The sequence below is a fragment of the Suncus etruscus genome, chromosome 5, assembly GCF_024139225.1.
Source record: "Suncus etruscus isolate mSunEtr1 chromosome 5, mSunEtr1.pri.cur, whole genome shotgun sequence".
In the NCBI taxonomy this organism is placed as follows: domain Eukaryota; kingdom Metazoa; phylum Chordata; class Mammalia; order Eulipotyphla; family Soricidae; genus Suncus; species Suncus etruscus.
The window spans coordinates 17802633-17829567 of record NC_064852.1 but is presented as its reverse complement, the minus strand read 5'-3'; the positions used below and the strand labels follow the sequence as shown (position 1 = coordinate 17829567).

At 56.8% G+C, this 26935-nt stretch overlaps 1 protein-coding gene across 1 annotated transcript; it reads right to left on the bottom strand.

The window, feature by feature from the left end:
• Positions 1-355: 355 nt before the first annotated feature.
• On the bottom strand, positions 356-26490 carry NCS1 (neuronal calcium sensor 1). The gene is made up of 7 exons (XM_049774096.1): positions 26116-26490; positions 11242-11266; positions 4400-4538; positions 3728-3806; positions 2683-2771; positions 2481-2558; positions 356-474 (listed from the first exon to the last, which is right to left on the bottom strand). The coding sequence occupies exons 1-7, from the start codon at positions 26177-26179 to the stop codon at positions 376-378; spliced, it is 573 nt and encodes a 190-aa protein (XP_049630053.1). The 5' UTR covers positions 26180-26490; the 3' UTR covers positions 356-375.
• Positions 26491-26935: the final 445 nt, after the last annotated feature.

Here is a 26935-nt window from a genome sequence, read left to right as displayed (position 1 = left end):
TAGGTACCCCAAGCCACTCCAGGAGTGACCCTGAGTATAGAGCCCTGAGCAAGGCTGGGTGTAGCCTCCCACAGGGGGAAAAAAAGGAAAAACATCTAAAACAAAACAAGTTGAGAATATGTTCTTTCTGCAAGAGACCCTGGATTCAGCCCTGAGCTCCAGAAGGTCGCCTGAACACTAAACCAGGAGTAGCCTCCAAGACCACCAAGATGCCAGAATCCTAGAATCCAAGAGAAACCCCAAGGTCCCAGAATCTCATAACCAACCCCCCCTTCTAAATGCCAGAACCCCCAAGCAATTACATGCCAGCCCTCAGCACTGCCTGGGGCCCCCAAACTCCCCGGGGCCCATGACTCACCCCAGCTGGTGCCCAGACTATACCAGCCCATCATAGAGCGACAGAGCCTGCACAATGGACGGGTCGGCCTTGGAGCCTTCCTGGAATTCCTGCAGCGTCAGCTTCCCGTCGGCATTCTGCAGACAGAGGGGGATGGGGGTACTCCTGGGACATGGAGCTGGGGGCGGGGCCTGCACACCCCAACCCACACCCAGCCCAAGCCTCAGCAATGGGTACCAGCCATGGGCACTTCCTCTCTGGGCCCTGGGGTGCATCTGGGGCCGGGAGAGGAGTGCCAGACTACCCAGAGTCTCTCCCTGCCTTCCTTCTGCAGAGAACATTAACCACAGGATTAATTCCCATCAATGGTGCTGGTCCCCAAGGGCCGTTCAGAGGCATTTCCACCATTTCTGCAGGAACGACAATTGTCCCCAGGAGACCTGCGGGAGGAGGCCTGGGGGGCTCACACAGTCTTTGAGGGGCTCTGTGAGGGAAGGGGAGGGTTGGAGCCACCCCCCAAAAAAAAGGCCCTGGCGACACATCCCCCCACACACACCACCACCATCCCTTGACCCGGAGGTGGAAGAAAGGAGCATGTAAAGACTGGGTAGAACAGGACAGTGCTGCCCCTGGCATTTGCTAAGTGGGTGCCTGGCCTCCTAGGACCTTGAAAATGACCCTTTAAAGGTGCTGCTCTAGCCCCTCATAAAAGACAGGGGTGCAGGGCTGGAGAGATAGCATGGAGGTAGGGTGTTTGCCTTGCATGCAGAAGGACGGTGATTCTAATCCTGGCATCCCATATGGTCCCCCGAGCCTGCCGGGGGCGATTTCTGAGTGTAGAGCCAGGAGAAACCCGAGTGCTGCTGGGTGTGACTCAAAAAAAAAAAAAAAAAAAAACAAACAAAAAAAGAGAAAAAAGAGGGGCCGGTGAGGTGGCGCTAGAGGTAAGGTGTCTGCCTTGCAAGCGCTGTTCGATCCCCTGGTGTCCCAAGCCAGGGGCAATTTTTTTTTTTTTTTTTTTTTTTTGGTTTTTTGGGCCACACCTGTTTGATGCTCAGGGGTTACTCCTGGCTAAGCGCTTAGAAATCGCCCCTGGCTTGGGGGGACCATATGGGACATCGGGGGATCGAACCTCGGTCCTTCCTTGGCTAGCGCTTGCAAGGCAGACACCTTACCTCCAGCGCCACCTCGCCGGCCCCAGCCAGGGACAATTTCTGAGCACTTAGCCAGGAGTAATCCCTGAGCATCAAACGGGTGTGGCCCCCACCAAAAAAAAGAGACAAGGGTGCAGGGCAGGAGAGATAGCACAACGGTAGGGCGTTTGCCTTGCAAGCTGTTTTATGAGCTTGGGGGACCTGTGGGATTCTGTGGTCAGTAAGCTGGGGGTGGGGGTTCCCAGCCACCCTCCAGAAGCTGCAGTTCATCTTTCCCTCCCCAACGGAGGTGACAAGTGCCACAGAACTGTCAGTTCCTGTGACTTTGTCGCCAGGACTGGGGCTATTTTCATAGCTCAGCTGGGTGGCCGCAGCGCACTGCAGCGCTGTCAGGCGGCCGCCCCGTCACTTACGTCACTCACGTGGTGATAAAGAGGCAGCTGAGAACCCCCCCACTCTCACCAGAACACCCCCCCTGCACCCCTCCAGGGCTGGGCTCCAGGCCAGCAGCAGCTTCTCTGCAGCAGAATCTGATATATGAACACTGATACTGGGGGGGGGGAGCTCAGGAGTTCAGGCCCTAAACATCACTGAATGGGACCCCAAGCACAGAACCAGGGCTGCCCCCTCTCCCCACACAGTGGGATGTGGCCCAAGACAGGAAAAAAAATCCCTCTCGGGGACCAGAGCAATAAATAGCACAGCAGGGAGGGCATTTGCCTTGCTGACCCAAGTTCGATTCCCGGCATCCTAGGGTCTTCTGAACCTGCCAGGAGTAATTATTGAGTGCAGAGCCAGGAGTAACCCCTGAGCGACACCAGATGTGGCCAAAAAAACAATTAAAAAAGAAAAAAGAAAAGAGCTGAACTCTGTGCGTATGTACTTGGATGTGGGTGCGTGTGTATACCAGGCCAGGTCTGGTCAGTCCCCACCATCCCCGGGAGCACCTCCCCTCAACCCCCACAGCTGGGGTCCTGCCCATGACCCACCTTGTCCATCATGGCGAAGATCCGGTCCACCCTCTTCTCGGGTGTATTTTCTTCCTCGGGGAGCTCCACAGTGTTGCCCTGATGGGGACAGAGCCAGACCAGATGGGTGGGCTTGGGGCTGCCCCAAGGGGCCTCCTCCCCACCCAGACCCCATCCCCCCTCCCCTAAGGCCGAAGTGGACATTGTCCCCGCCAGCCCTCACCACCATCTGGTAAATGGCATCCACGATGTCCAACATCTCGTTCCTCGTGATGTAGCCGTCGTTGTCCAGGTCATAGAGCTTGAAGGCCCCTGTGAGAGAGCGACAGCAAGTGTGACAGACCCCCATCTGTCGGGCACCCCGGCCCTTCGCTGGTTGGCCAGGACACCGCCTGCACGGCTGGCCAGCGACCAGCATCCCTGCAGGCATGGCGGGGACAGATACGAGGGCAGGTACAGACAGTGGAGGTGGCTGCTCAGGCTCTGGGAGGAGGGGCTGGGCCTGGGGGTCCTGCTGGCTACCCCAGCCTGCCAGGTTCCCCCCACTTTCCCTGCACCCTCACTCCAGCACCCAGATAGTGCCACACAAAATAAAACTGATGGGGCCGGAGGGGGGGTCCTGGGGAGTTTGTGCATCAATAAAATTCCCCTTTTATTCTGCAAAAGAACAAAGGAAGAAAAGCCAGGGAAGGAATTTCTCATGCTATCCCCCCCCCCCAACAACCAAGGTCTGAGCTCAAAGCTCTTGCCCCAGAGCTGGAAGTGGGGGTCTCTCTCTCTCCCCCCCTCTTCCCAGGGGACCCTTTCAAGTCCCAGCTCTATGTACGGTTTCCTGTCGCGCTGGGCTCGCTCCAGCCCCCCACCCCCAGCCCGGCGCAGCTGTTGTTCCCTGTTCCTGATTGCACCCGCTTCTCCCCCAGTTTCATTCCAGCTCCTGACACCTCCTTTTTCTGCTGCCCCTGGTTCTGTGCAAGAGGCCAGCACCCGCAGGGGCTGGGCCTGGTTGTTGGGCTGTGGGTTCCTGGGGTTTCCCTAGCAGAAAGGACTTGTGCCCTATATGGGTCCTGGGGTCCGGAAACAGGTGAAGAAGAGTGAGCGAGTGAGGCCCCCCGCAGAACCCCCAGGACTTCAGCACAGCCCCCTAGGACACCTGCATCCTTCTCAGACCTGCCCAGAGCTGGGGTGGCCTTCCCAGGAAGGCCTCAGTGCACCCCCAGACCCTAGGACAGTGCCACCTGGGCCAAGGGGTGGGTTGAGGAGAGACTCACACCGCAGCTTCTCGTCCAGGGTTCCCCTTGAAGTGACCGACAAGGCCTGGATGAACTCAGAGAACTCGATCCGCCCGTCCTGTGTAGAGAAGGGGGCTCTGTCAGGCTGTGTGGGTGGCGTGTGGGGAACATGAGACTGGGGGGGGCAGGGGTGTCAGATGAGCTCTGCTTCTCCCCACAAACCCAAATAAATGGTTAGGGTGAGGGTTAGGGTTAGAACCGTCTCACAGAACCCATTTCACACGGGACGGAGCTCAGAGCAGACAGGTCCAGAGGAAAGGCAGGACCAGAGCACATGACCAAGGGCAGGGGGCGCCTGCCCACATGACCCCCCACACAGGTGTGTACCTGAGGGTCTGACACACATTCTGAGTGCTCGTGTCTAGATGTATTTGTGTGGGGGCTGGTGAAAAACATATGCCACCACCCTCTGCACACTCATGGTGCTGCTGCATGTTGGCCTATGTGCCAGCTGAGTCCATGTGTATGAATATGTGTGTCTGTGCGGTATGTGGCTGGGTGTGCTGTTCTGGGAGCACTGCCTTTTATGGTGTGAGCGTATGTGTCCACATGTGCCCATGCATGCCTTCAGCGACATGCGGGTAAACCCTGGAGTGCCCCCTAGAAGCTAGAGAGGCTGCAGGGAGGGCGGGAGCCATCGGCCCGGCCCACCTTGTTCTCATCAAAGACGTTGAAGACAAAAGTGGCGAACTTGGTGGGGTCCCCAAAGGGGAAGAACTGCTTGTAGATCTTCTGGAAACCCGCCGCATCCAGCTGTCCGCTGGGGCAGTCCTTGATGAAGCCTTTGTACCTGGTGGGGGCAAAGAGGGAGAGAGAGATGTTGGCATCCACCCCTGCCATGGGCATCCCAACCCGGCTGCAGGGGTCCAGCAAGGCTGCCCTTGCCCTGCTTCAGCCTTGCTATGGGACCTCAGACAGATGACTGCACCTCTCTGAGCTTCTCGATAAAGGAGGCAAAGACTGGCCCTGGGAACGAAAACATGCCCCATGGACAGAGCCGAGACTACTCTGCATGTACTCCACAATCCAGTCTAAGATGTGGGGCTCTGGGCCCGGAGAGATAGCACAGCAGCGTTTGCCTTGCAAGCAGCCGATCCAGGACCAAAGGTGGTTGGTTCGAATCCCGGTGTCCCATATGGTCCCCCGTGCCTGCCAGGAGCTATTTCTGAGCAGATAGCCAGGAGTAACCCCTGAGCACCGCCAGATGTGGCCCAAAAACAAACAAACAAACAAACAAACAAAAAAAAAAAGATGTGGGGCTCAAGCGATAGCACAGAGAGAAGGGTGTTTATCTTGTGCACGACTAGCCAGGTTTGATCCCGTCATCCCACAGGATCCCCCGAGCCTGCCAGGAGTGATTTCTGAGTGCAGAGCCAGGACTAACCCCTACACACAGGTGGGTGTGGCCAAAAATATAAATAAAAATGAAGACAAACAAGCTCCCCCAAAACAAAGGGCCTCACACATTCACTCCACCTCCCTCAGTGTTTGCACGGGGGCCCTCCTGGTTTCAGGGAGTTGGGGGGGGGCTGTTGGCGCTGGTGGGCAGAGCCACCATCTGTGGCTGTCAGCTGCTCTTCCCACACGCCCACCCCCGTCACCCCCAGTCTCTGTTCAAGAACCAGCACACACACAAGCAGGGCCCAGAGGGCGTTGGATTCCCAGCAATCCCAGAGAAGCTTCCAGACCCAACCAGCTGTTGACAGGAGGCTCAGCAGTATGAATCCACTCAGCCCTAGGGCTGGAGCAGGATGCCCAGGACTGCACCTCCAGGAGTTGGTCCCCTAGTCCCTTCACCAACCTCGCAGGGTGTCCCCCAGCACTGAAGGGAGTAGCTCTGGTGAAACATCACATCCTGGGGGGCAGACACCCCCACAACAAAGCTCTGCACCTCCATATGAGTGCCTTTATCTCTCTGTGAAGTTTTGTTCCCCAGTCTATGAAAAGGGCCAGAGCAATAGCATAGCGGGGAAGGTCTTTGCTTTACACAAAACCAACCTGGGTTCGATCCCTGGCATCTCGTATGGTCCCCGGAGCCTGCCAGGAGCGATTTCTTTTTTGTTTTGTTTTTGTTTTTGGGCACACCCGGTGACGCTCAGGGGTTACTCCTGGCTATACGCTCAGAAGTTGCTCCTCAGGAGCGATTTCTGAGCTCAGAGCCAGGAGTAACCCGAGTGCCGCCAGGTGTGACCCAAAAAACAAACCAAAAAAGAGGGACCCTTGTCATAAATGTGTCTGAGGGTCAGAGCAAGGGGTGGAGAAGAGAGGGGGGGAGTCCACGTGGCTCAGAGCTGTCCATGGAAGGAAACACAGAAGCAGCAGTCAGCTCAAAAGATAGGCATGTGGGGCCGGGAGGTGGTGCTAGAGGGAAGGTGTCTGCCTTGCAAGCGCTAGCCGAGGAAGGACCATGGTTCGATCCCCGGCATCCCATATGGTCCCCCCAAGCCAGGGGCAACCCCTGAGCATCAAATGGGTGTGGCCAAAAAAAAATAGGCATGTGGGGACCCCCATGTGTGAGGCTCCAGCTGGGTCCTGACACGCTCAATTTGGGGTGTACCACAGTACCACATAAAGTCTCCCTAAGAGAGACCCCCCCAGGTTCTTTGAGCACTGGGGAATCCCCTGAGCATCTTTTCAGGGTTTTTTTGGGGGAGTGTCACACCTGACAATGCTCAGGGTTCCGTCCTCAGGCAGGGATCTCTCCTTGGGGAGTTCAAGGCATCATATGTGTGTGCAGGAGATCTGAACCATGCTTGGCTGAGTGCATGGCAAGCACCCTCCCTAAGGCCCAGCCTGCCAGGTCATCCCCAGGATGGTCATTTTGGGGTTTTTTGGTTGTTGTTGTTTGTTTGTTTGTTTTTGTCTTTTATTTAGCACTGTGCTCGGTGATGCTCAGGAATTACTGGTTCTGCACTCAGGAATTGTTCCTGGCAGGCTCGGGGAACCATATGGTATGCCGAGGATCGAACCCAGGTCTGTTCCAGGTCAGCCATGTGCAAGGCAAACACACTACAGCTGTGCTATCTCTCCAGTCCCACCAGGAGTGATTTCTGAGCACAGAGCCAGGAAGGAGTAAGTTCTGAACGCTGCAGGGGGTGGCACAAAAACATAAACAAAACAAATAAAAACTATTTTTAAAAAATCCTCTTCTGCAATGAGAGTGAACAAAAGGCGCCAGACCCTGATCTTCTCCTGCTTGCTAGTGCAGCAGAGAGAACTATGGACCAGCAGGAAGCTGAGAGGGCGCCCTTAGTGTGGGGCACAGAGCAGTCAGCCATGTGGAAGCTGGCCCCCTGAGGCTGAGACTGTCACTGTCAGTGTGGGAGGCCTTGGCTCCTCCCCACCTTCTAGAATCCTCCAGAGGAAGAAAGGGAGGGAGGAAGGGAGGAAGGATGGGAGGAAGGGTATAAGGAAGGAAGGAAGGAAGGAAGGAAGGAAGGAAGGAAGGAAGGAAGGAAGGAAGGAAGGAAGGAAGGAAGGAAGGAAGGAAGGAAGGAGGAAGGAAGGAAGGAAGGAAGAAAGGAAGGAAGGAAGGAAGGAAGGAAGGAAGGAAGGAAGGAAGGAAGGAAGGAAGGAAGTAAGGAAGGAAGGAAGGGAGGAAGGAGGAAGGAAGGAGGGAAGGACGGAAGGAAGGAAGGAGGAAGGAAGGAAGGAAGGAAGGAAGGAAGGAAGGAAGGAAGGAAGGAAGGAAGGAAGGAGGAGGGGAGGGAGGGAGGGAGGGAAGGAGGGAGGGAGGGAAGGAAGGAAGGAAGGAAGGAAGGAAGGAAGGAAGGAAGGAAGGAAGGAAGGAAGGAAGGGAAGGAGGGAGGGAGGGAGGGAAGGAGGAGGGGGAGGGGAAGGAGGGAAGGAGGGAAGGAGGGGAGGGAGGGAAGGAGGGAGGGAGGGAAGGAGGGAGGGAGGGAGGGAAGGAAGGAGGGAGAGAGGGAAGGAAGGAGGGAAGGAAGGAGGGAAGGGAGGAAGGAAGGGAGGGAGGGAAGGAAGGGAGGGAGGGAAGGAAGGGAGGGAGGGAGGGAAGGAGGGAGGGAGGGAAGGAAGGAGGGAGGGAGGGAAGGAAGGAGGGAAGGAAGGAAGGGAGGGAAGGAGGGAAGGAAGGGAGGGAGGGAGGGAAGGAAGGAAGGAGGGAAGGAGAGAAGGAGGGAGGGAGGGAGGGAGGGAGGGAAGGAGGGAGGGAGGGAAGGAGGGAGGGAGGGAGGAAAGGAAGGAAGGAAGGAAGGAAGGAGGGAGGGAAGGAAAGGAGGGAGGGAGGGAAGGAGGGAGGGAGGGAGGGAGGGAAGGAAGGAAGGGAAAGAAGGAAGGGAGGAAGGACGGTAGGGAGGGAGGGAGGAAGGGAGGGAGGGAGGAAGGAAGGGAGGGAGGGAGGGAAGGAGGGAGGGGAGAAGGAAGGAAAGAAGGAAGGAGGGAAGGAGGGAGGGAAGGAGGGAGGGAGGAAGGAAGGAAGGAAGGAAGGAGGGAGGGAAGGAAGGAGGGAGGGAGGGAGGGAAGAAGGGAGGGAGGGAGGAAAGGAGGGAGGGAGGAAGGAAGGGAGGGAGGGAAGGAGGAAGGGAGGGAAGAAGGAAGGAAAGAAGGAAGGAGGGAAGGAGGGAGGGAAGGAGGGAGGGAGGAAGGAAGGAAGGAAGGAGGGAGGGAAGGAAGGAGGGAGGGAGGGAGGGAAGGAGGGAGGGAGGGAGGAAAGGAGGGAAGGAAGGAAGGGAGGAAGGAAGGAAGGAAGGGAGGAAGGAAGGAAGGAAGGAAGGAAGGAAGGAAGGAAGGAAGGAAGGAAGGAAGGAAGGGAGGGAGGGAGGGAGGGAGGGAGGGAGGAAGGAAGGAAGGAAGGGAGGAAGGAAGTCCAATATGCAGAGAAAGGAAGAAACTAGGGGCTCAATGGATCTTCTCAAGCTCTTGTGACCCCAGCCAGAACGCAAGAACTGGTACAGATTGGTAGAGAATCTGCCCACGCCCCACTCCAGAGCACTACAGGGAAACTGAGGCCCAGAGAGGGCAAGAGACTGGCTCAAGGTCACACAGTAAGCAGTGGAAACAGGAGTTCAGACCCCAGCAGGTGCTTCCTGGCTCGCTCTCTCTCACCCACCCCTCAGGTAGTCACCCTCCCAGGGCTAAACCCTGGGCTTGTACCTGCAACCCAAACATTGCAAAACCCCATTATTCCTTCATCTGATGAGGGGTGCCTTACTGTGGCAGAGAGTGGGGAAGAGGTTGGCTTACTCAGGACACCCAGTACCCCCAGTTAGAAGGCAGAGCGATTGGATAGCAGGGAAGGTGTTTGCCTTGCACATGGCCATCAGGGTTCAATCCTCAATATCTACCAAGCACCTCCAGGAGAGATTTCTGAGCACACAGCCAAGAGAAACCCCTGAATGTTGCCAAGTGTGACCCAACAACAAAACAAAACAAGAAAAAATCAGCTGTAAGGTGTTTGCTTTGCACGCAGCCAATACAGGAGGAACCCCGGTTCAAATCCCAGCATCCCATATGGTCCCCCAAGTCAGCCAGGAGTGACTTCTGAGTGAAGAGCCAGGAGTAACCCCTGAGTACCGCCGAGTGTGACCCAAAAACAGAGAGAGACAGAGACAGAGACAGAGACAGAGAGAGAGATGGTTTGGGGTGTGTGGCCCAGCCCAGGCAAAAGTTAGGAGGCACCTGAATTCTGTCAGATGCCCACACCTCAGGCATGTAGAAGCAGAATTCAGACTCCGAAGTCCAGCCTCATGTGGGTCAGTCCTGGCAGGCTTCCTGGAAGTGGCCTCCCTAAGTTCACTGACCCAGAAACATAGAGTGGGAGGTGCCAGGGGAGGAGGACTGGGGAAGGAGGGCCACAGAGACCAGAACCTAGAAGCAGGTCTGATTCTGGAACACTCATCTGGGGAGGCACAGTGGAAATAGGTCTGCGCTGGGTCAGGCCCCGGGAGCCCCGCAGAAAGGCTGTGGGGGAAGGATGGCAGTTCTCTCCACCCCACAACTAGAATTGGGATCTGAACGGGGAGGACAGGAGATCTCCCTGCAGTGGTGTCCACTGGGAATGTCCCCCCAGGCAGACTCACTACTCTCTCAGGCAAGGGGAAACTGAGGCTGGAGGTCAGTTGATGGGAGCATCCAGCCCAAGAGTCCATTTCCTGCCTTTACTTTTTCTCTTTTGGCTTTTGGGCCACATCTAGTGGTGCTTAAAGCTCACTCCTGGCTCTGAGCTCAGGGATCAGTGCAGATGGGGCCCACGGGTGGCAGGAATGAACTCCCAGTGTCATACCTGCCCTGGCCCTGGGGGTTCTTTCTTTCTTTTCTTCCTTCCTTCCTTCCTTCCTTCCTTCCTTCCTTCCTTCCTTCCTTCCTTCCTTCCTTCCTTCCTTCCTTCCTTCCTTCCTTCCTTCCTTCCTTCCTTCCTTCCTTTCTTATTACTCAGAGGTTATACTCAGTGGTTACTCAAGGATTCCTCTTGGCTCATTTCTCAGGAACCACTCCTGACAGTGCTTGGAGACCCTATAGGATATGCCAGGGATCAAACCCAGATCTTCCATGTGCCCTAGCATTCATTTCTCTTGTTGTTGTTGTTGTTGTTGTTGTTGTTGTTTTAGTTGTATTTTATTGAAACCATTGTGATCTTCAGAGTCCTTCACAGTTGAATTTCAGATAGACAATGAGTCAGGGCCCTTCCCACCACCAGGGTCGACCTCCCTCCACCCGTGGACCCAGAGTACATCCTATCCCACCATCCTTTGTTGTTGTGATTTTTTATTTTTGTTTTTGGGCCACACCCAGCGATGCTCAGGGCTTGTGCCTGGCTCTGCCCTCAGGAATCACTCCTGGTGGGCTCAGGGGACCATATGAGATGCTCACCATATGAGATGATGATTCAGGTTATCAACATGCAAGGCAAGAGGTCTACCCACTGCGCTTATCTCTCTGGCTCTCAAATTCCCTTTTTCCCCCTCAATTTTATTTCTAAGACCCAAACTTTAACAGGATGTTTTCCAAATCCACCCCTGGGCTCACCTGCCATCCTCAGCTCAGCTCCACCCTGACAGTGGCTTGGGTGGACTACATCTCACAACGGCAGACAGACAGCAGAGTCCCTCTACCCTCTTGCCTAGGGGGAGGCATCATTAACCCACTGCAGACCCTCAAATCGCTCCCACTTCGTGACACACACTTCAGAACCTTCCCTAATAGTCACTGTATAGACAGACCCATATCTACACCCAGGGTTCCACCCCAAGTCCTGCTGACTCCCCTCATCTGCTGCCAGGCAAAGGGGAAGGGGTAATTTCTCAAGACCACAATCTGATTTCCTGGAAAATTCCAGGAAATTCAAATTCTATATGACCCCAAACACCCACTTTCGAAGACGAGTGTTTCTTTTCCAAACACACCCAGCCCCCTACCCAGTGATTACCCTACCCCAGGAGTTCCCAGCTCATCCAGCCCTGTGCTGGGCAGTTGACTAGAGATCCCTCCAGGCCCACTCACCCCCACCCCCCAAACATTTTGGGGTAGCTACTCACCACTGTTGCACCTCCTTCTCCGTGACTGCAAGAAAAAAAAAAGAAAATTAGAATTTTAGTATGGGGAACAGTCCCAGAAAGACATGAAGGAGTATCCTGGGGTGGGACAAGAAAGAGGGTCCTGTGGACAGATGGACAACAGGATCCTCCTTCAGACCTGCACCCCACACCCCAGCCCTCCCTCCTATGTATGCACCACAGACTCTGAACACAAAGATCCTGCAGGAAGCAGTTTTAGGGGTTGTCTGCGCTGAGCACCCCAGACCAGGACAACGTGGGGACCAGCCCATCTCAGCAGGGCTCAGGGGTGGGGTGTCCCCCAAGACTCTAGGACTGTCCCCTCTTATCAGCCCCCAGGAGGGTTGGAAGAGGGGGACACCCCCAGAAGAGACAAGGTGCCCCCAACTGTGCAAACACAATCCTAAGGGCACCCGCACACCCCCTGCACCCAGGCCCCCTACCCCCCACTTTCAGGGCCCAGAGCACCCAGGCAGTGGCACAGGGAGGTGGTGGGGTGCAGGGCTGAGTCACCGCCAAGCCCCTCTCCTCGGTGCCAGGCAACAAAGCAACGTGTTTTTCTGAAAACCGCTGAACCGACTCTGCCTGGCACGGCACCAGCGTCGCGCGCACATCACAGCGGGCCCCGCACCCCCGCAGGACGCCCTCGCGGCCCCGCAGCATCACCCGGAGGATGGAGGAGCCCAGGGCCTCTCCTAGACCAGTCTCAGGCGTCAATCAAGCAGGGCGGGTGGTGCTTTAGGACCTGGAGCCTCTGGGCCCTGGAGAGAAAAGGGGCACCCCAGTCCTGTCCACCTGGGGGGAGCACATGCTCCTGGGAGAGGAGAGGGGTGGATTGGGGGACCCCAGATCAGGAGCAGCCAGGTTTCGGCTCAGGTTCAATCTGAGCCTCCTTCCCTCCAGTCCAGTGGTCCCCAATTCAGAATACGGGGTGATGGGCGGCAGTCAAGATCTAGGGGATGTGCACTGGGGTTCTACACACATGACAGCGACCCCCCTCAAGCTGCTAAAACTTGAGGGCAGCAGATAAGACCACTTGCCAACACTTGCCAGAATTCCACTAGGTCAGGGAACCCGGAACCCCAGCACCCTTCTTTGTAGGATACATGTCCAGCCAAAGAACATTGACTGGGTCGTGGAGGACTCACCGTCCAGAGGAATAAGCCAACCTAACTATCAGCACCCCACAAACATTCTAGAAACGTGGAGAAGCTTCTAGAATTCTGCAGGAATCTCATGGTCTTCTAGTGACCCCTTCAAGGACCCTTCCTAGCACTCATATGCCCCCTCTTACACCCAGGAGATCCCAATGTGCCCTTTTCTAGGGCCCACCACAGGACCAGTGTGGAGAATGGCCAAAGCAAGGCCTGGGGTCAACCCAAAGATTCAAGCCACTGCTGACAAATTTCTGGGCCTCAGTTTGCCTATCTGTGAAGTGGGGCGAGAGCAGGTTCTGTTTTGTTCCATATGAGCCAGACTCAGTGCCGGAAGCCTCTATGTGTTCCCAGAACATGCTTCTCTTCTCTCCTCTGCCCACCAACACATTAAGGTAGGGGTGGGGGCGGAGAATCCCTGGGAAGCTAGACTGAGGTCCCAGGGGATACAGAGTTTGAATATCTGTTGGGCCTCCCTTGTCACTGTGGCACCTAGCTGGGTTTGGACATCTCCTAAAACTCGCTCTCCTGTGCTCAGCCTCATGCTCTGACTCCGATGGCCACCTGCCTTGGCCATGGGCTCCTCCCCCACCACCACTGGGAGGACACAATGGGCTCCTCCCCCACCACCACTGGGAGGACACACAAGTTTCCCATAAGGGAATTGGGCAGAGGCCCCACTTTGGCCAGGTTTCTCCTCTCCGCAGTCTCATGAAGGGTCCAGAACAATCCCTCCCAGACACAATCAGGTAAATCGAGAGGCCAGAGCCCAGGGTTTGAGTTGCAGCCCAAGCTGAGGCAGACAACAGGAGGGAAGGGGTCAGGTATGGCAGAGTGCTCCCACCCTAAAAGCCTGGGGGGGGTCTGGGGGTCCACCATGCCTGACAGTTTGAGTGAGGGCCAAGGGAAGTGGGGAAGACATTTGCCTGGTATGTAGCCGACCTAACATCCCATAGGGTCTCCTGGACACAGAGCCCAGAGAAAGCCCAGAGCATGGCTGGGTGTGGCCCCCACAAATCACCTGTGCCCCAGAGTCCCCCTTTCCCTCCCACAGCTCATCCGCTTTCCAGAGGGGGGATTCATCGGCCCCAACTCATTAGCATTTGCTCCTGCACCCATAGGGCATGCCCCCCCTCTGCCAGTTCAGCCCCACCTACAAGAATCCCAGGACCTCCCTGCCTTCCGTAGACCTCTCATAGGGGGTTCAGAGCCCCCCAATGCCTCAAGGTCCCAAGGATCCAAGATGTACATTGTCTCAGCTGGTCTGGCTCTAGATGCTTCCAGGCCTGACCCTCCACCCACATCACACACAGCTGGGACGCTGCACCCCTCCTCTCTGCATCTTCCCCGCCTCTCATTGGCTCCTTCTCCCCCTCACTCCTCCTTGCCTCTCCTCCTCTCATTTCTCCCTCTCCCTCTCCCCTCCTCCCTTTGCTCCTTCCTCCCTGCCCCCTCTCTCCTCCTCTATACTCCTTCCCTGCACTACATTTCCCCTCCACTACCCCATACCCTCCTTGCTCCCCACTTCTCCTTGCCCCTCCCCCATCCTCCCTGCACCCTGTTAGCTCACAACAACGATGGCGGATCCAGGACTCAGGGGGGCCAGAGCAGCAGGGTTGTTTGATCTGGAAAGAGCCACTCAGGGTACAGGAGCTCCCCTGAGTGTCTGGCTGAGAAACTGGGGGGTTGGGGCCAGCTAGGCACCAGCTCCAAGGCCCCTCTTCACCCCTTAGGAATGGGATCTCCCCCACATGCTCAATGGGTCCCCAGCACCTCACATTTGAATCCCTAAGCCCTGTCCCACTCGCTACCTTATGAGGGGTACTGAGGACACCAAGCTGACCAAGAGTGAATGGAAGCACTGAGCAGCAATGGGAGCACTGAGCACAGGGCAGTCTGCATCCTGGGGTACAGCACCAGGGCCAATTCAACACAGGCAGCAGAAATGGAGATTTTTGGGGATGCAGAAAAAAAGCCAAGCTCCAAGAGACTCAACTGGAGAGCCCCCCAGAGCTGTGCAAAGACCCATTTCCCAGTTGGCCCCTCTGGATCCCCCTCAACTCCAGAACCCCCCAGAAGATACTAGAACTCCCCAGAACACCCCAAGATATTGGTGGTGGGTTTGCCCATCCTTTACTGATAAAGAAATGGAGGCCTCATAGGGGCACATTACAGCAGGAGACAACTATAGTGGGGTCTGCATTCACCTGGCCCCAGAAATCGGGACTCAGAAGGGTCAGACTGGAGATGGTCTCACCCACAAAGGGGCCCTACCCTACCTCCCAGTTCCCTCCCAGACCATGAAAACCCTCAGCAAGGATGTACTGGAAAAGGGGGTGTATGAAAACTGGGGAACACAGTTTCTCAGGCCCATCACAGTTGCCCACCAAAGCATCCCTTGGTACCCCCCACTGGAAACAGATCTGTGACTCTAAAACATCAGCCAAGCAGCACAAGAGACAGTACAGGGGAGGGTGCTGGCCTTGCAGCAGCAGATCCCAGTTCAATCCATGACACTACATGGTCCCCTGAGCACAAAGCCCAGAGCCATGGCAGAGCACAGAGCCAGGAGTAAGGTCTAAGTACTGCTGTGAGTGGCTCAGCCACCCTCCCACCCCCACAAATCATACAACTTTGAGGACATAGAAAGCCTGGGCTGAGCACATATCTGCATGCTGGCAGACTCAGGTTCCCCAGCACCTCAGGGTCCCCCGAGTTCTACCAGGAGTGGGCAGAAGGGGAAAAAAAAAAACACCCAACCAAAAAGCATCAGACAAACACACTTGGGGAGCTGACCTTCTTCCAGGCCTGCTTGAATCTAAAACTGGGGCGATGGGTCTCACTCGGGAGGCGCCAACTCTTAGGCTTTCCGATCCCCAGCCACAGGTCACTCCAGATTGACAGACAGCCTTTCACCACCTTCTCTGAGCAGGGCCCTGCCACAGGGTCACACACCCTGGGTCTCCCTCCTGCAGTTCAGCTGGGGGTGGGGACGCACCAGCCACAGCCCCAGGCATCTCTGAGTGACACTTTGCTCCCTGGAAAAGGGGGGAGGCGTGCAGGGCGCGTGCGCGCAGACAAGTTTGTCTGCGACAGCCACCGGGGCAGGCAGGCGCGTGTCTTGCGAGCTTCAGGGGGCGGCTTGGCAGGTGCCTGGAGCGACATTTGCTTTCTACAACTCAGCTATTTCCGGCGAATAAACGGGCTGAGTCCAGCCTTATAGCCTTGTCTTTGCTCCTTCTGTCTGTCTGTCTGTCTGTCTGTCTGTCTGTCTCTCTCTCACACACAACACACACACACACACACACACACACACACACCGGCGAATACCCCGGCGAATAAATGGGCTGAGTCCAGCCTTATAGCTTTGTCTTTGCTCCTTCTGTCTGTCTGTCTCTCACACACACACACACACACACACACACACACACACACACACACACACCACTCAGTCAATCACTTTGACTAGTTGCAGAATCTACCAGAAGAGAGGATCACAGATCTTACTTTCTTGAGACCTAAGGATAGGATGGACTGGAGGGGCTCCAGGGATCCTTGTAAAGGGCCTGTCAGATGGGGCCAGAGTGATAGCACAGTGGGTAGGGCATTTATTTTGACACAGCTGATCCGGGCTCAATCCCGGCATCCCAGAGGGTCCCCTGAGCACCACCAGGAGTGACTCGAGCACAGAGCCAAGAGCAAGCACTGAGCACCACCAAGTATGGCCCCAAACCAACAATAACACAAAACTGTGCATACAGCTAACCTCCAGCAGCAAAGGGGAGAACAACTCATCCAGGGCCATGACCCATCCAAAGGGGGAGCCCATCTCCCTGGGGTGTCCCGTGTGTGGCCTCCAGGTGCATCTGGCCATCAGAATCAACCCCCCCAGAACTGCCCTCAGGTCAGCCTTCCTGCTCTGCCCGCTCTGCTGGGCCCCACCACCTGCCTTGCACCACCCTCACCCCTGGACTGTGCTGGTCCTTCGGAAATTTTCTCAGGGTACCCCAAAAGGTGCTCCACGCAGAAAAACGAAACCAAACTTCCTGTCTGTGCCTTCTCCTCTCTCCTCCCTCAGGCCGGGCCCCCACATTTAGCAAATACAAATGCAGGTTCCATTTCCACTGCAGAGAATCCAGGAAACAATCATCAGAAGAGGCAGCATCTCTTCCAGGAAGTCTGCCAGGAGATGCCCCAACCCCAGACAGACCACAGAATACTGTGGTCCAGGCTGGACTCTATTAATCTATGCCCCACCAACTCCAAATAGACATCAGATGTGTCAGAAACCCATGTGGGTCACCAATCCATATCCTGACAACACCCCTAAAAAAGTGGAAAAGGGGAGTTGGAGGCTGTGTTGGGTGGGAGCAATTGGGGGGCTCCATATCTGCTCCTATAGCTGGTAAGAGGCACCAACCTATGGGCTCAGAGCCAGGTGGTTTGTTGTTGTTTTGTTTTGTTTTTAATTTTGGGGTCACATCCAGTGGCACTCAGGGGTTTCTTCTGGCTCTGTACTCAGGAATCACTCCTGACAGGCTTGGGGTATCCTATGGGATACCAGGGATCAAACCTGGATTGGCCACATGCAAGGCCAACGCCTTCCCCGCTGTGCTATCATTCAGGGCCCTGCTGCTGGATGTTTTGTTTTTATTTTTATTTTGTTTTTGGGTCACACCCGACAGAACTCAGGGGTTCCTCCTAGCTCTACGCTCAGAAATCGCTCCTGGCAGGCTCAGGGGACCATATGGGACGCCGGGATTCGAACCACCATCCTTCTGCATGCAAGGTAAGCGCCCTACCTCCATGCTATCTCCTGGATCCCCGGAGAAAGTGTCATGGGCTAGGCCAGTCCAGGCCGGGCAGGGGCTCTGAGCTATGCCAAGCTGCCACTGCCTGGCACTGCCCGTGTTTGTTCAGAGGGAAACGCAGACATGTGCCCATTATAGCCCGTCTCCCGCCCGGGGACAGAAGCAGGGCAGCCTCAACAGTAGCTGCCGGATGCCCTGCAGCACCTGCTCCCAACTTCTCAGCAACCCCTAGGCAGACCAGACCCGAGGAAATGTCCTTCCTTGGGAAGCTCTCACGGGTGCATTTGTCCTTGCGGCCACTTGGAAGAACGTGTACCTGGCTGTGCCAGCAGCGAGGAGCGCTGCAGTGAGCCCCAATATTCGGTGCCAGCCTCACGTACTAGCAGCAGCCATGTACGGGGGCAGGGGGCTCCTGCCCAGGGTTGGGGGTTGGTTGGCACCTCTGAGCAAGTCCCAGCACTGGCTCGGGCCTCAGTTCACCCAGTGATGAGAGTGGGGCCCAGTAGGTCCCCTTAGCCTGTCCACTTCACGGGCAGGGAGGGGCTGGTTTGGGAAGGTGCCCCAGGCCTGGAGGGGCCCTGATGAACCCCTGGAAGGGGTCTCCTCAGCCTTCACTGCACCCCCTTTTCAGAGAGGCCTGTGGAGGACAGAGAGGCCTGGCACAGTCGAGCCTGGATCGAACCTGGTCTCAGGAAGGTCTGTTCTGTGCTTATCCGCTCCTCTGCCCAGCCTGGCTTCAGAACACTCCGTGTCTGGTGCCAAAGTCAGTGCCCTTTCTCTTTCCCACGGCTGTGGCTGTGCTTGTGGAAAGAGAGAGGAAAAAAAAAAAAAAAAGCCATTTCTAGCCCCCAGGAGGGGGAGACAGGCGGGAGCTCGAAGCTTCCATGCTGAGAAGCTATTTCTGCTGTGGACTCAACACCCGAAGAGCCAGCCAGAGCCGCCACCACCTCCTCCTGGCCTCCTCCGCCTCCCACTCCCCTCCTCCCTCCTGTTCCTCCTCCCTTCCCCCTCCTCCCCTACCTCCTCCCTCCCCCCTTCTTCCTTCTCTTTCACCCTCCTCTTTCCTCCCCCTTCATATCCTCCCCTCCTTTCTCCTCCTCCCTCTTCCTCCTCCTTCTCTCCAGCACCCTGGGTTTCCCCACCCTCACTCTGGCTGCCTTTTGCGCCCCAGGAACCCAGATGGGGCCAGCACCGTAAGGGAGGGCATCCACACCAGCTACGCAGGGCCCAGGGCTCTACTGGGGAGAGGAGATCGAAGTGTGGGGCAGCCCTCCAAAGTGCACCCAAGGGGGCTGGCTTCCTGAGCAACCCACCCACCCTGTCTCCTGCCCCTTTCATTAGCCTCAGTTGCATCTCATCCAGGGGGATCCCATCCAAAGTGGCCTAAGTGCCCCAAAAAGCAGCCAGAAGCAGGAGGCCTAGGAGAGCTCAGGACTATGCAGTGGCCCTTGGATGCCTCTAGAGACGAAGAGCTCACCACTTTCTCTGGGGCAGCCTCTCTCTGCCGAAGGACTTAAATCAATCCTGGAAGCTGGAACGAGGGCGTCGTGGGGGCATCCTGGTGCCTGTGCTTGGTCACGCCCAGCCCATGGGGGACCTGTGCTAAGTGTCCACTGCTGAGGGGGCTCCGCCATCAAAGTCAGGGTGAGCCTGGACACCCTTATGGCAAAGAAAATGGAAGAGTCCCTGTGTGGGGCTCAAGTGGCAGAATTCGGGGTTCCTGGGCTCATTCCCAGCTTGTCTGTGCCACCCCACCACCCCCTGGGGCCCAACTGCACATCTAACACGCAGGTACATACATGTATATGGCCACACATATTCACACATGCACACACACAACTGTGCAAAGCCCTGCCCCACACATGTGCGCCAGAGCTGCCGCCTAGTCCACCCATGACCCACACCACAGCCCTGGTGTTCACACAAAGCTGGCACCGGCACCCCAGCACCCACCCACCGCCTGCCCAAGCCCAGCACCCACGCTTCCTTACGCTTGGCATCCCGCACCCAGCCATGCGCCCCAGCAGCACACTGTGAGCAGAGGGCCCCCTCCAGTCCTCTCTGCACCTCAATTTCCTCATTTCAGAAGTAACAGGACTCAGGGAAGGGGCTGAGAAGGGGCTTCTGTGAACCCCAAACTGCTCCTGGGTCCCCTGCCTGCCCGTGGCCTCCTGAGACCCATGCTCTTTCCTGGTTTGATTTAATGTTTTGCTTGGTTTTCTTTTTCCCTTTGTTTTGTTTTGTTTTGGGGCCACACCCACCGGTGCTCAGGGGTTACTCCTGGCTCTGCACTCAGGGGAATATTCCTGGTGGGCTTGGGGAGAACCATATAGGAGAGGGTATTGAAACCCGGGTCAGCCATGTGCAAGGCAAACGCCCTCTCTGCTGTACTATCGTTCTGGCCCCTGATTTGGTATTTTTGCATGTATGTGTTTTGTTGTATGTTTCTTTTTGTTCAGGAATGACTCTTGGCCACACACGAGGCAAGTGCCTACATCCTACACCCTGTGCCAAGGGATCTCTGTCAGCCCTGCTGCTCTCTCTAACCCCCCCACACACAGACTGTGGGAGGAGGCTTCCATCCCACAGAGAGGCTCCTCGGCCCAGGAAGTCCCTGTACTCCTGCTGAGCCCCCCCCACCATGATCTGCTTGTTGGTCAGAAAGGGAAACTAAGGCAGTGAGAGGACAGAGTCCACTGTCCTGGGGCCAGAGTGATAATCCAATGAGTAGAACTCTTGCCAGGCTAGCACACAACCAAGTGTGAGTTCCCAGCACCCCATATGGTCTCCAGGAGTGAGCCCTGAACACAGAGCCAGGAGTAAACTCTGAACACTGCTGGTTGGCACCCCAAAACAAAAGCAAAGTCCATCATCCTGCCACCGGGGTTGGGACTGCAGGTCCGGTGTCTCTCTGGCCCTCCAAGGCCACATCTATGTGGCTTCCCTCCCCAGCCAGGTGAGCTGCAAATCCTGGACAAATGACTACATCACCAAGACCCAGACCAAGCAGTGCAGCCTCCCCTGAACCCCATGGCTGAGTGGGGCCCTTCACTGGGAAAAGCACAATCTCCAGTACAGGTCACCAACAGCTCAGTACAAAGGCGCGCCAGCGAGGGCGAAGCCCAAGCACCCTTCCCCACACTTCGGCCCTGTTTTCAACCAGAACTTCCCTATCCTGCACCTGGGAACGTTGCGCATTTGTCCACAGGTGTCAGCAGATGGAGGGTATAGATGCCAAGCCAGACTGAGTCCTCGAATCAGCATAGCCTCTCAGGCATTTCTGGGTGTTGCCAACACCGAATCTTGAACTGTCACATTGAACCACTGTCCCCTTGGCACAGTGTCACCAGGAGTGACCCAGGCCCCCTTGAGCATCACTTAAGAGTCCCCCCAAATGGCCCCTGGGCTGCAGAGATTCTACCCATAGGGGTCCCCAAACTCTACCATGACTGATAGCCTGCTGTGGCCCCTAAACACTACCAGGTGTGACCCTGATAAAATATATCAGAATAAAATTCCATGATAACAAGATACCCATATCCACATCCGGACCCAACTAAATCCCATGGGAGGATCCAGAAGTCATAGGCCCCACCCCAGGGGAGGAGTCAGCAGCTACAGGGCCTTCCCCATGGGAGGAACTATTACCACAAGCCCCACCCCATGGGAGGAGTCAGTCAGTTCAGGGTACTGCCCCCCATGGGAGGAGCCAGCAGGTTCAAGTCCTACCCAATGGAAGGAGCAATTCTCAAGGCTCCGCCCTATGGGAGAAGCCAGTTTGGTCAGGCCCCACCCTATGGGAGGAGCCTACCATTTCAGGCCCTTCCCCATTAACCCCAGAAATGGACCCTGGTACCAGGAACTACCTTTCTCTTGGCTGTTCGAAGATGGTGAGAACAAAGACAATGCACTAATGCTGGACAGGACAAGGCCCGGGATCACACCCTGCTGCTGACACCTTCTCAGAGCAAACAACTTCACAACCAAACTCTTTTCATTTTTCCCCACCCTGCCCTGTGTCACCTCTTTGGGGTGTAGGAGGAGACTCATCTTCAAAGAAAGAGAAATCTGGCACTTTGGCTTTGGTTTGGGGTGGGGGGGCGGGTCCCACCTGGCCAGTTCTTGCCTCAGTTGTCCCTGGGCCCAGGAAGGAATGGGTACATGCTTTGCAGCCCAAAGGGATCACAACCCCCATTTTGATGCCAATGGAGCCGCCGGACCAAGTTCTCAGTTGAAACTGGCCTAGCTAGACACTACCTCACATGGGCACACAGAGATTCCCAGTGTCACCCTGACCTCCCAACTTTGCTGCAGATTAGGGGCACCCAGATCCTTACCCTCACCCAGCCTTCAGCCAGGGTGGACAGGGCAGTGAACAGGAAGGGGGCCTGGCCAGTCACCCCAGGACATGCAGACGGTCTCAGCCTGGCCCAGGGAGCATCTCTGTGCTCACTTGTCCTCTTGCCAGACTGCCCTCCCCTGGGGACAGGCTGGAGACAGGAGCCAGTGAGATAAAGAGGGAAAACCACGGGGGGGGGGGGGGTGTTCCCCTGACACTCTATGGTGTTTCCAAGATTCCGACACAGCAAGCACAGGCCAGAGCACCCCCCCCCCATGGCTCCCAAGCACCCCCACGCCCAGCAGGCCACACTGCCTGGAAGACAGAGAAAGTCGGGAAAACAGGGCTAGCCAGGAAAGCTACAGAACCTTAAGCCCAGAGCCTGCTTCCCACACAGCTCCACCACTCCTGGCCAATGTGGGCAGCTGGACGCAGACTTGATTCTGGGAGAGTGAGCACTGCCCAAGGGCACAAAGATGGAGAGAATGGGCTCCAGGTCCTTCCCATCAAGCAACATGACTTCTGGCCAGTGCTAGCAGGTGAGAGCCCACGTGTGTACACCAAGGACAGAGCCACAGATCATGGGTCCAGGAGGGAGCACACAGGATGCATGTACATAAGATGTGGGTACTCAGGACGCAGCACACAAAAGCTGTGAACACGAGGTGATGTGCCTAGCATGCGTGTTAACTGAATGTGTACCTGTGATGTGTGTACATGGGACGCATGTACTCAGAATATGTATTCACGGGATGTATGGACACAGGACGTGTGGACATGAGATCCTCAGGGAAGGCAGAACCACCTCCCTCCCCCAGCAGGGTTAATCCTTGCCTAGCCAGGGTCCCCCTCACAATCCACCTCCTTCTTTGTCCCTCAAAGAGCGCCAAATACTGCTCACCTCCAAGACACTGTCCTGCAGTTTTTTTTATTGGGGGGGGGGGCGCTGCTGATTAGAGAATGTACTACAGGATAAGATTGTTGAATTCTGGGGCCGGGAAGGTGGCGCTAGAGGTAAGATGTCTGCCTTGCAAGCGCTAGCGTAGGATGGACCATGGTTCGATCCCCTGGTGTCCCATATGGTCCCCCCAAGCCAGGGGCGATTTCTGAGCACATAGCCAGGAGTAACCCCTGAGCGTCAAACGGGTGTGGCCCAAAATCCAAAAAAAAAAAAAAAGATTGTTGAATTCTCCCAAATCCAGGTGGCTCCCAAGACCCAGGTGGGAGTTGCCTCTTTGTTATGGCAGCCTGAGCCCCCATACAACCCCCAGGAGACACCACCACCACCACACTGCTCAGCTCTGGGCATCAGAACAAGCCAAATAGATCCAAGATAGGCATTAAGGTCAAGCCAGGCCTGGAGTTTGGGAGTGACCAAGGGCTTCCAGGAGGAAGTAAGCCCCTGAATGTAGACAGAGGGGCCAGAAAGTAAGGACATGGGAGAGACACAGGGGTGTTGCCCATAGGGCTGGTGCCTTGGGTTCAAAAAACTGGCTGGTATTCCCCCAATGGAAAGAGGCTCCCCATTCTGACCTTCCCAGAGTGGACAGAGTGTGTTGTAAGGGCAACCTCAAAATGGGGGGTGGGAAGGGCAGCTACTGCAAAGATCTGGTGTCCCCTGTGCAGAGATGGGAGGGCAGATGGGGACCGAGTGGCACTAGGCCCCTCCAGCATGAAGCAGTCCCCCCACACCTCCAACCATGTCCTTACCCTACCATGCCTGGGAACTGGGTGATGCTGGGGTTACTCCTGGCTCAGTGCTCACAAATCACTTCTGGAAGTATTCAGGGACCTTATAATGCTGGGGTTGAATGTATGATATACTAGGGACCCTATCCCCCTCTCTTCATTATGGACAGCACCCCCATTCTGAAGATGCAGAAAATGGAGGCTCGGGAGTTTGTGTTGGGCACAAGGGGCTGACAAGGGCCCCCAACACTGCAACAAAGTGGGTCCAGTCTGAGATGTGGACCCCAACTGAGATGCGTGTGGTCCCTTGGTCCCCATCCCTGTGGAGGGTCCTGCTGCCCCTGGATATGATCTGAGCCTGGAAGGAGGATCGTCCGGTCTGCACGATGCTAGAAGCTTCTCCATCCAGGAGGGAAATAGAGGCTGAGCATGGTGAGGTGAGCAAGGTTTGCAGCTGGCCAAATGCAGCACAGACCACACTACTCACCCCAACTTGGGCTGGCCTCTGGAGCTTCCTCGGGCCAAAGGTACTAGCAGTGCCAACTTTTGAGAAGGCCAAGTATGCCAGGGAACGTTAATGTGGGCCACGACCCCAGAATCAGCGATTCTCAGGTGCAAGATGAGAAAATTCTCACCACAGGGAGGCAAATTCCCAGCTCGGAATGGCTTGTAGAAGGAAAGTAGGGTCCCCTGGCATTTCCCACCATCTCCAGAGATTTTTCCAGTGAGGAGGGAGCCCTCCCTGGGTGCACCCCACTTGATCCCCATACAGACTGAGCCGAACAAAGAGCGTCAGTCACAAGAAAAAGGATGGGGGGCCAGAACGATAGCACAGCAGGGAGGGCATGCATTTGCCTTGCATGCAGCTGGCCCTGGTTCCATCCCCAGTATTCCATAGGGTCCTCTGAGCATTGCCAAGAGTGATTCCTGAATGCAGAGCCAGAAGCAATCCCTGAGCACAACTGAGTGTGGCCCCCCAGAAAAAAGAAAAGCAGGTTGGTAAGCTGAAACTCGATAACAAGAGACCCCACAAATATAGAGCAGAGGAAGCTGGCATTCGCCAGGGAGATTGGAGGCAAATGAACCCTACCAGCCCCCCAATAAGGCAGCGCAGAGAAAAATGCTCTCACCCAGAGAGAAAGCACCCTACAGCTCTGTAGCCTTTACAAAGAGCTAAGCAGCCTTTACAAAGAGCTAAGCAACCCTGAGGGACCCCTGTGCTCCCCTAAATTGACAGATCTCCCCAAAGAGAGGAGGATACGTGCACTGACCCCCATCAGCTACCCCCAATGGGAAGCAACAGACCTGAGGGCTGCCCTGACTTTTGAACACTATTTCTGAGCTGCTTCAAGGAACCAGACTGGAGTCTGCAGGTCCTAGGTTCAAGTCCCACCACCACCGCCCGCAGACACTGCGCAGGCGGGCTCCAGGCTGGCTCTGCCCTCCAGGCTTCAGTCTACCCTTCCTGCAATGAGGGAGAGAAAAGGCACTTAAGGCGCAAACAGCTCAGGACGTGCCATCCGCAGAACCGGCCACACCAGCTCACTGGGTTCCCTGTGGGGTAGCCCACGGACCCTAACAGAGGGTCCCCCCTGTAGCCAGCCAGTGCAGCGTCCAAGGAAAGGCCTGTGAGTCTCTTAGCGACATGGCCAAGCTATGGAGGCTGCCAGCCAGCTACCAGGGAAAGCGGGTCAGACAGCAAGGACAGATGGACAGGTCTGGTCTTGCAGAACAAGCCGCTGAGATGGGGTTCTAGTGGGGAGGCTCTGGAGAAACCCAGGGGGGCTCAGCACATTAGCTCCCCCCCTGGGGAAGCACCCCTGCTCCCAGCCCTGCAGGAAGGGCAGGAGTGGAAGCCAGAGCTGAAGCAGAAGTGTCAGCGGCCCAGATGATCCACATATCGGGGGATGCGGGGCAGAGCGTGCTCTGTGTCTCAGGAAGCTGTCCCGGCCTCCGCCCACCGGTTCTGGGTGGGAGGTTGGGTGGGAGGGACACAGGGGGGCTATCTGGGGGTGGGCTCTGAATCACAGCCCCAGCCTGGGCCGCAGATGGGCCCCCCCCAAATTATTCAGCAGTGTGGTCTGAGCTCAGAACCATTCACCTCTGGCACCACCCCTGGTGGGCGGCCAAGGGAACGAGAGGTTCTTGGACAGGAAGACAAGAGAGAGGGTTTGGGGTAGCTGGAAGTTGGCCAAGACTGAGAGGGGGACCCCTAGGAGGGATCTGGGGAAGTCGGAAACGGTCCCCCTCTGGAGGAACCCGTGGCACCAGGTTTAGGAGACAGAGAGACACAGGGAGACAGAGACACAGACACAGAGACAAGCAGAGACAGAGACAGGGAGACCTAGATAAGAGACAGTGAAATCTGGGCCTGGAGAAGTCAGCCTGAAATGATGCAGCCACAGGGACACCCCGGACCTTCACAGCGGTCACTGGGGCCACGACCCTCTCCAGCACCCCCACCCCCCAGAACACACACACACACACACACACACACACACACACACACAGTCGGGGCCAGCGAGGGGGTGACATGCCAAGCTCTGGCAGCAGCGTGATGCGTGAATCACCCAGCTCAGCTCTGCAGCAAGGCAGCGCCCCTGGCCCCCCACACCCCTCCAAGGGCCCCCCAAGGCCCTTTCCCTTTTCCCTTTCTGGGGATCAGGGCAGGGAGTGGGGGGCCACTGGAGAAGGATAGGGAACCCGGGTCCCCGCGCTGGGGGGGTGGGGAGGGAACACCCTAGAACAAAAGATCCAGCCAAGGTGCTAGCCAGGGAGCCCCAGATGTCCCCCAAGGGCCTGGGCGCAGCAGCTGGAGAGGAGAGGTAGGTACCCCTGGAGAAGGCTTTGGGGGTGAACTCACAGTACGTTTTCCGGGTCAGCTCCTCCACCACTTCGGGCTTCAACTTGCTGTTGGATTTCCCCATGATCGGGCCCGCGGCCTCCGCCCCCCCGGGCCGGACCCCTTTTTGGGGGTGCCCAGAGGGAGCGGCTGCGGGCCTGGCCGGGCCTGGCCGGGGCGGGGCCGGGCTTTGTCTGTGCGGGACCCGGGGTTGTGCGGCCTCGGTCGTCCCTGGTTACTGGGCGCCGCCACTCAGCCCTGGAGGCTCCGCCCGGCCCGCACCGCCCCTGGAGGCCGAGGGGGGCCCCCGAGCTGCACCCCGAGGTCGGTCACCCGCGCCCGGTGGGTCCCCGGCTAGCCGAGCGCACACACAGACGCACACGAGGGTGTAGACGCGGCGCGATTCATTCATTGGACACGGATTTGCGGGGCGCAGGGGAGACGGGAGCGCGCAGGGCAGGGCCTGGAGGGGAGGGGAGAAGAGGAGAGGAGAGAAAAGAGAAGAGGGGGGCCCCTGGTGCGGGCAGTCACATGGAATGTGGGGGCACATACCTGCGGCCTGGGGTGCGGGGGTGTGAAGGTGACCTCCAGGCCCTGGGGGTGAAGGGAGTGGATGGAGGGAGGCCCAAAGAGGACCAGGAAAAAGCCAGGCCAAAGGTGGGTCCCCCCACTCCCAATTCCAGGCCCAGTCCCCAGGAAAGCTGCAGGCCTTGTTGGGGGCAGGCCAGCCTTCCCTTTTGCTTTACCCCTCCTCCATCCTGCTCTAGCCTCCTGGAGTGGGATTCCCTGGGCAGGCTGAGGTTTCCCCCCACCCCCAAGTCCATACTGTTCCTCTTCTCGA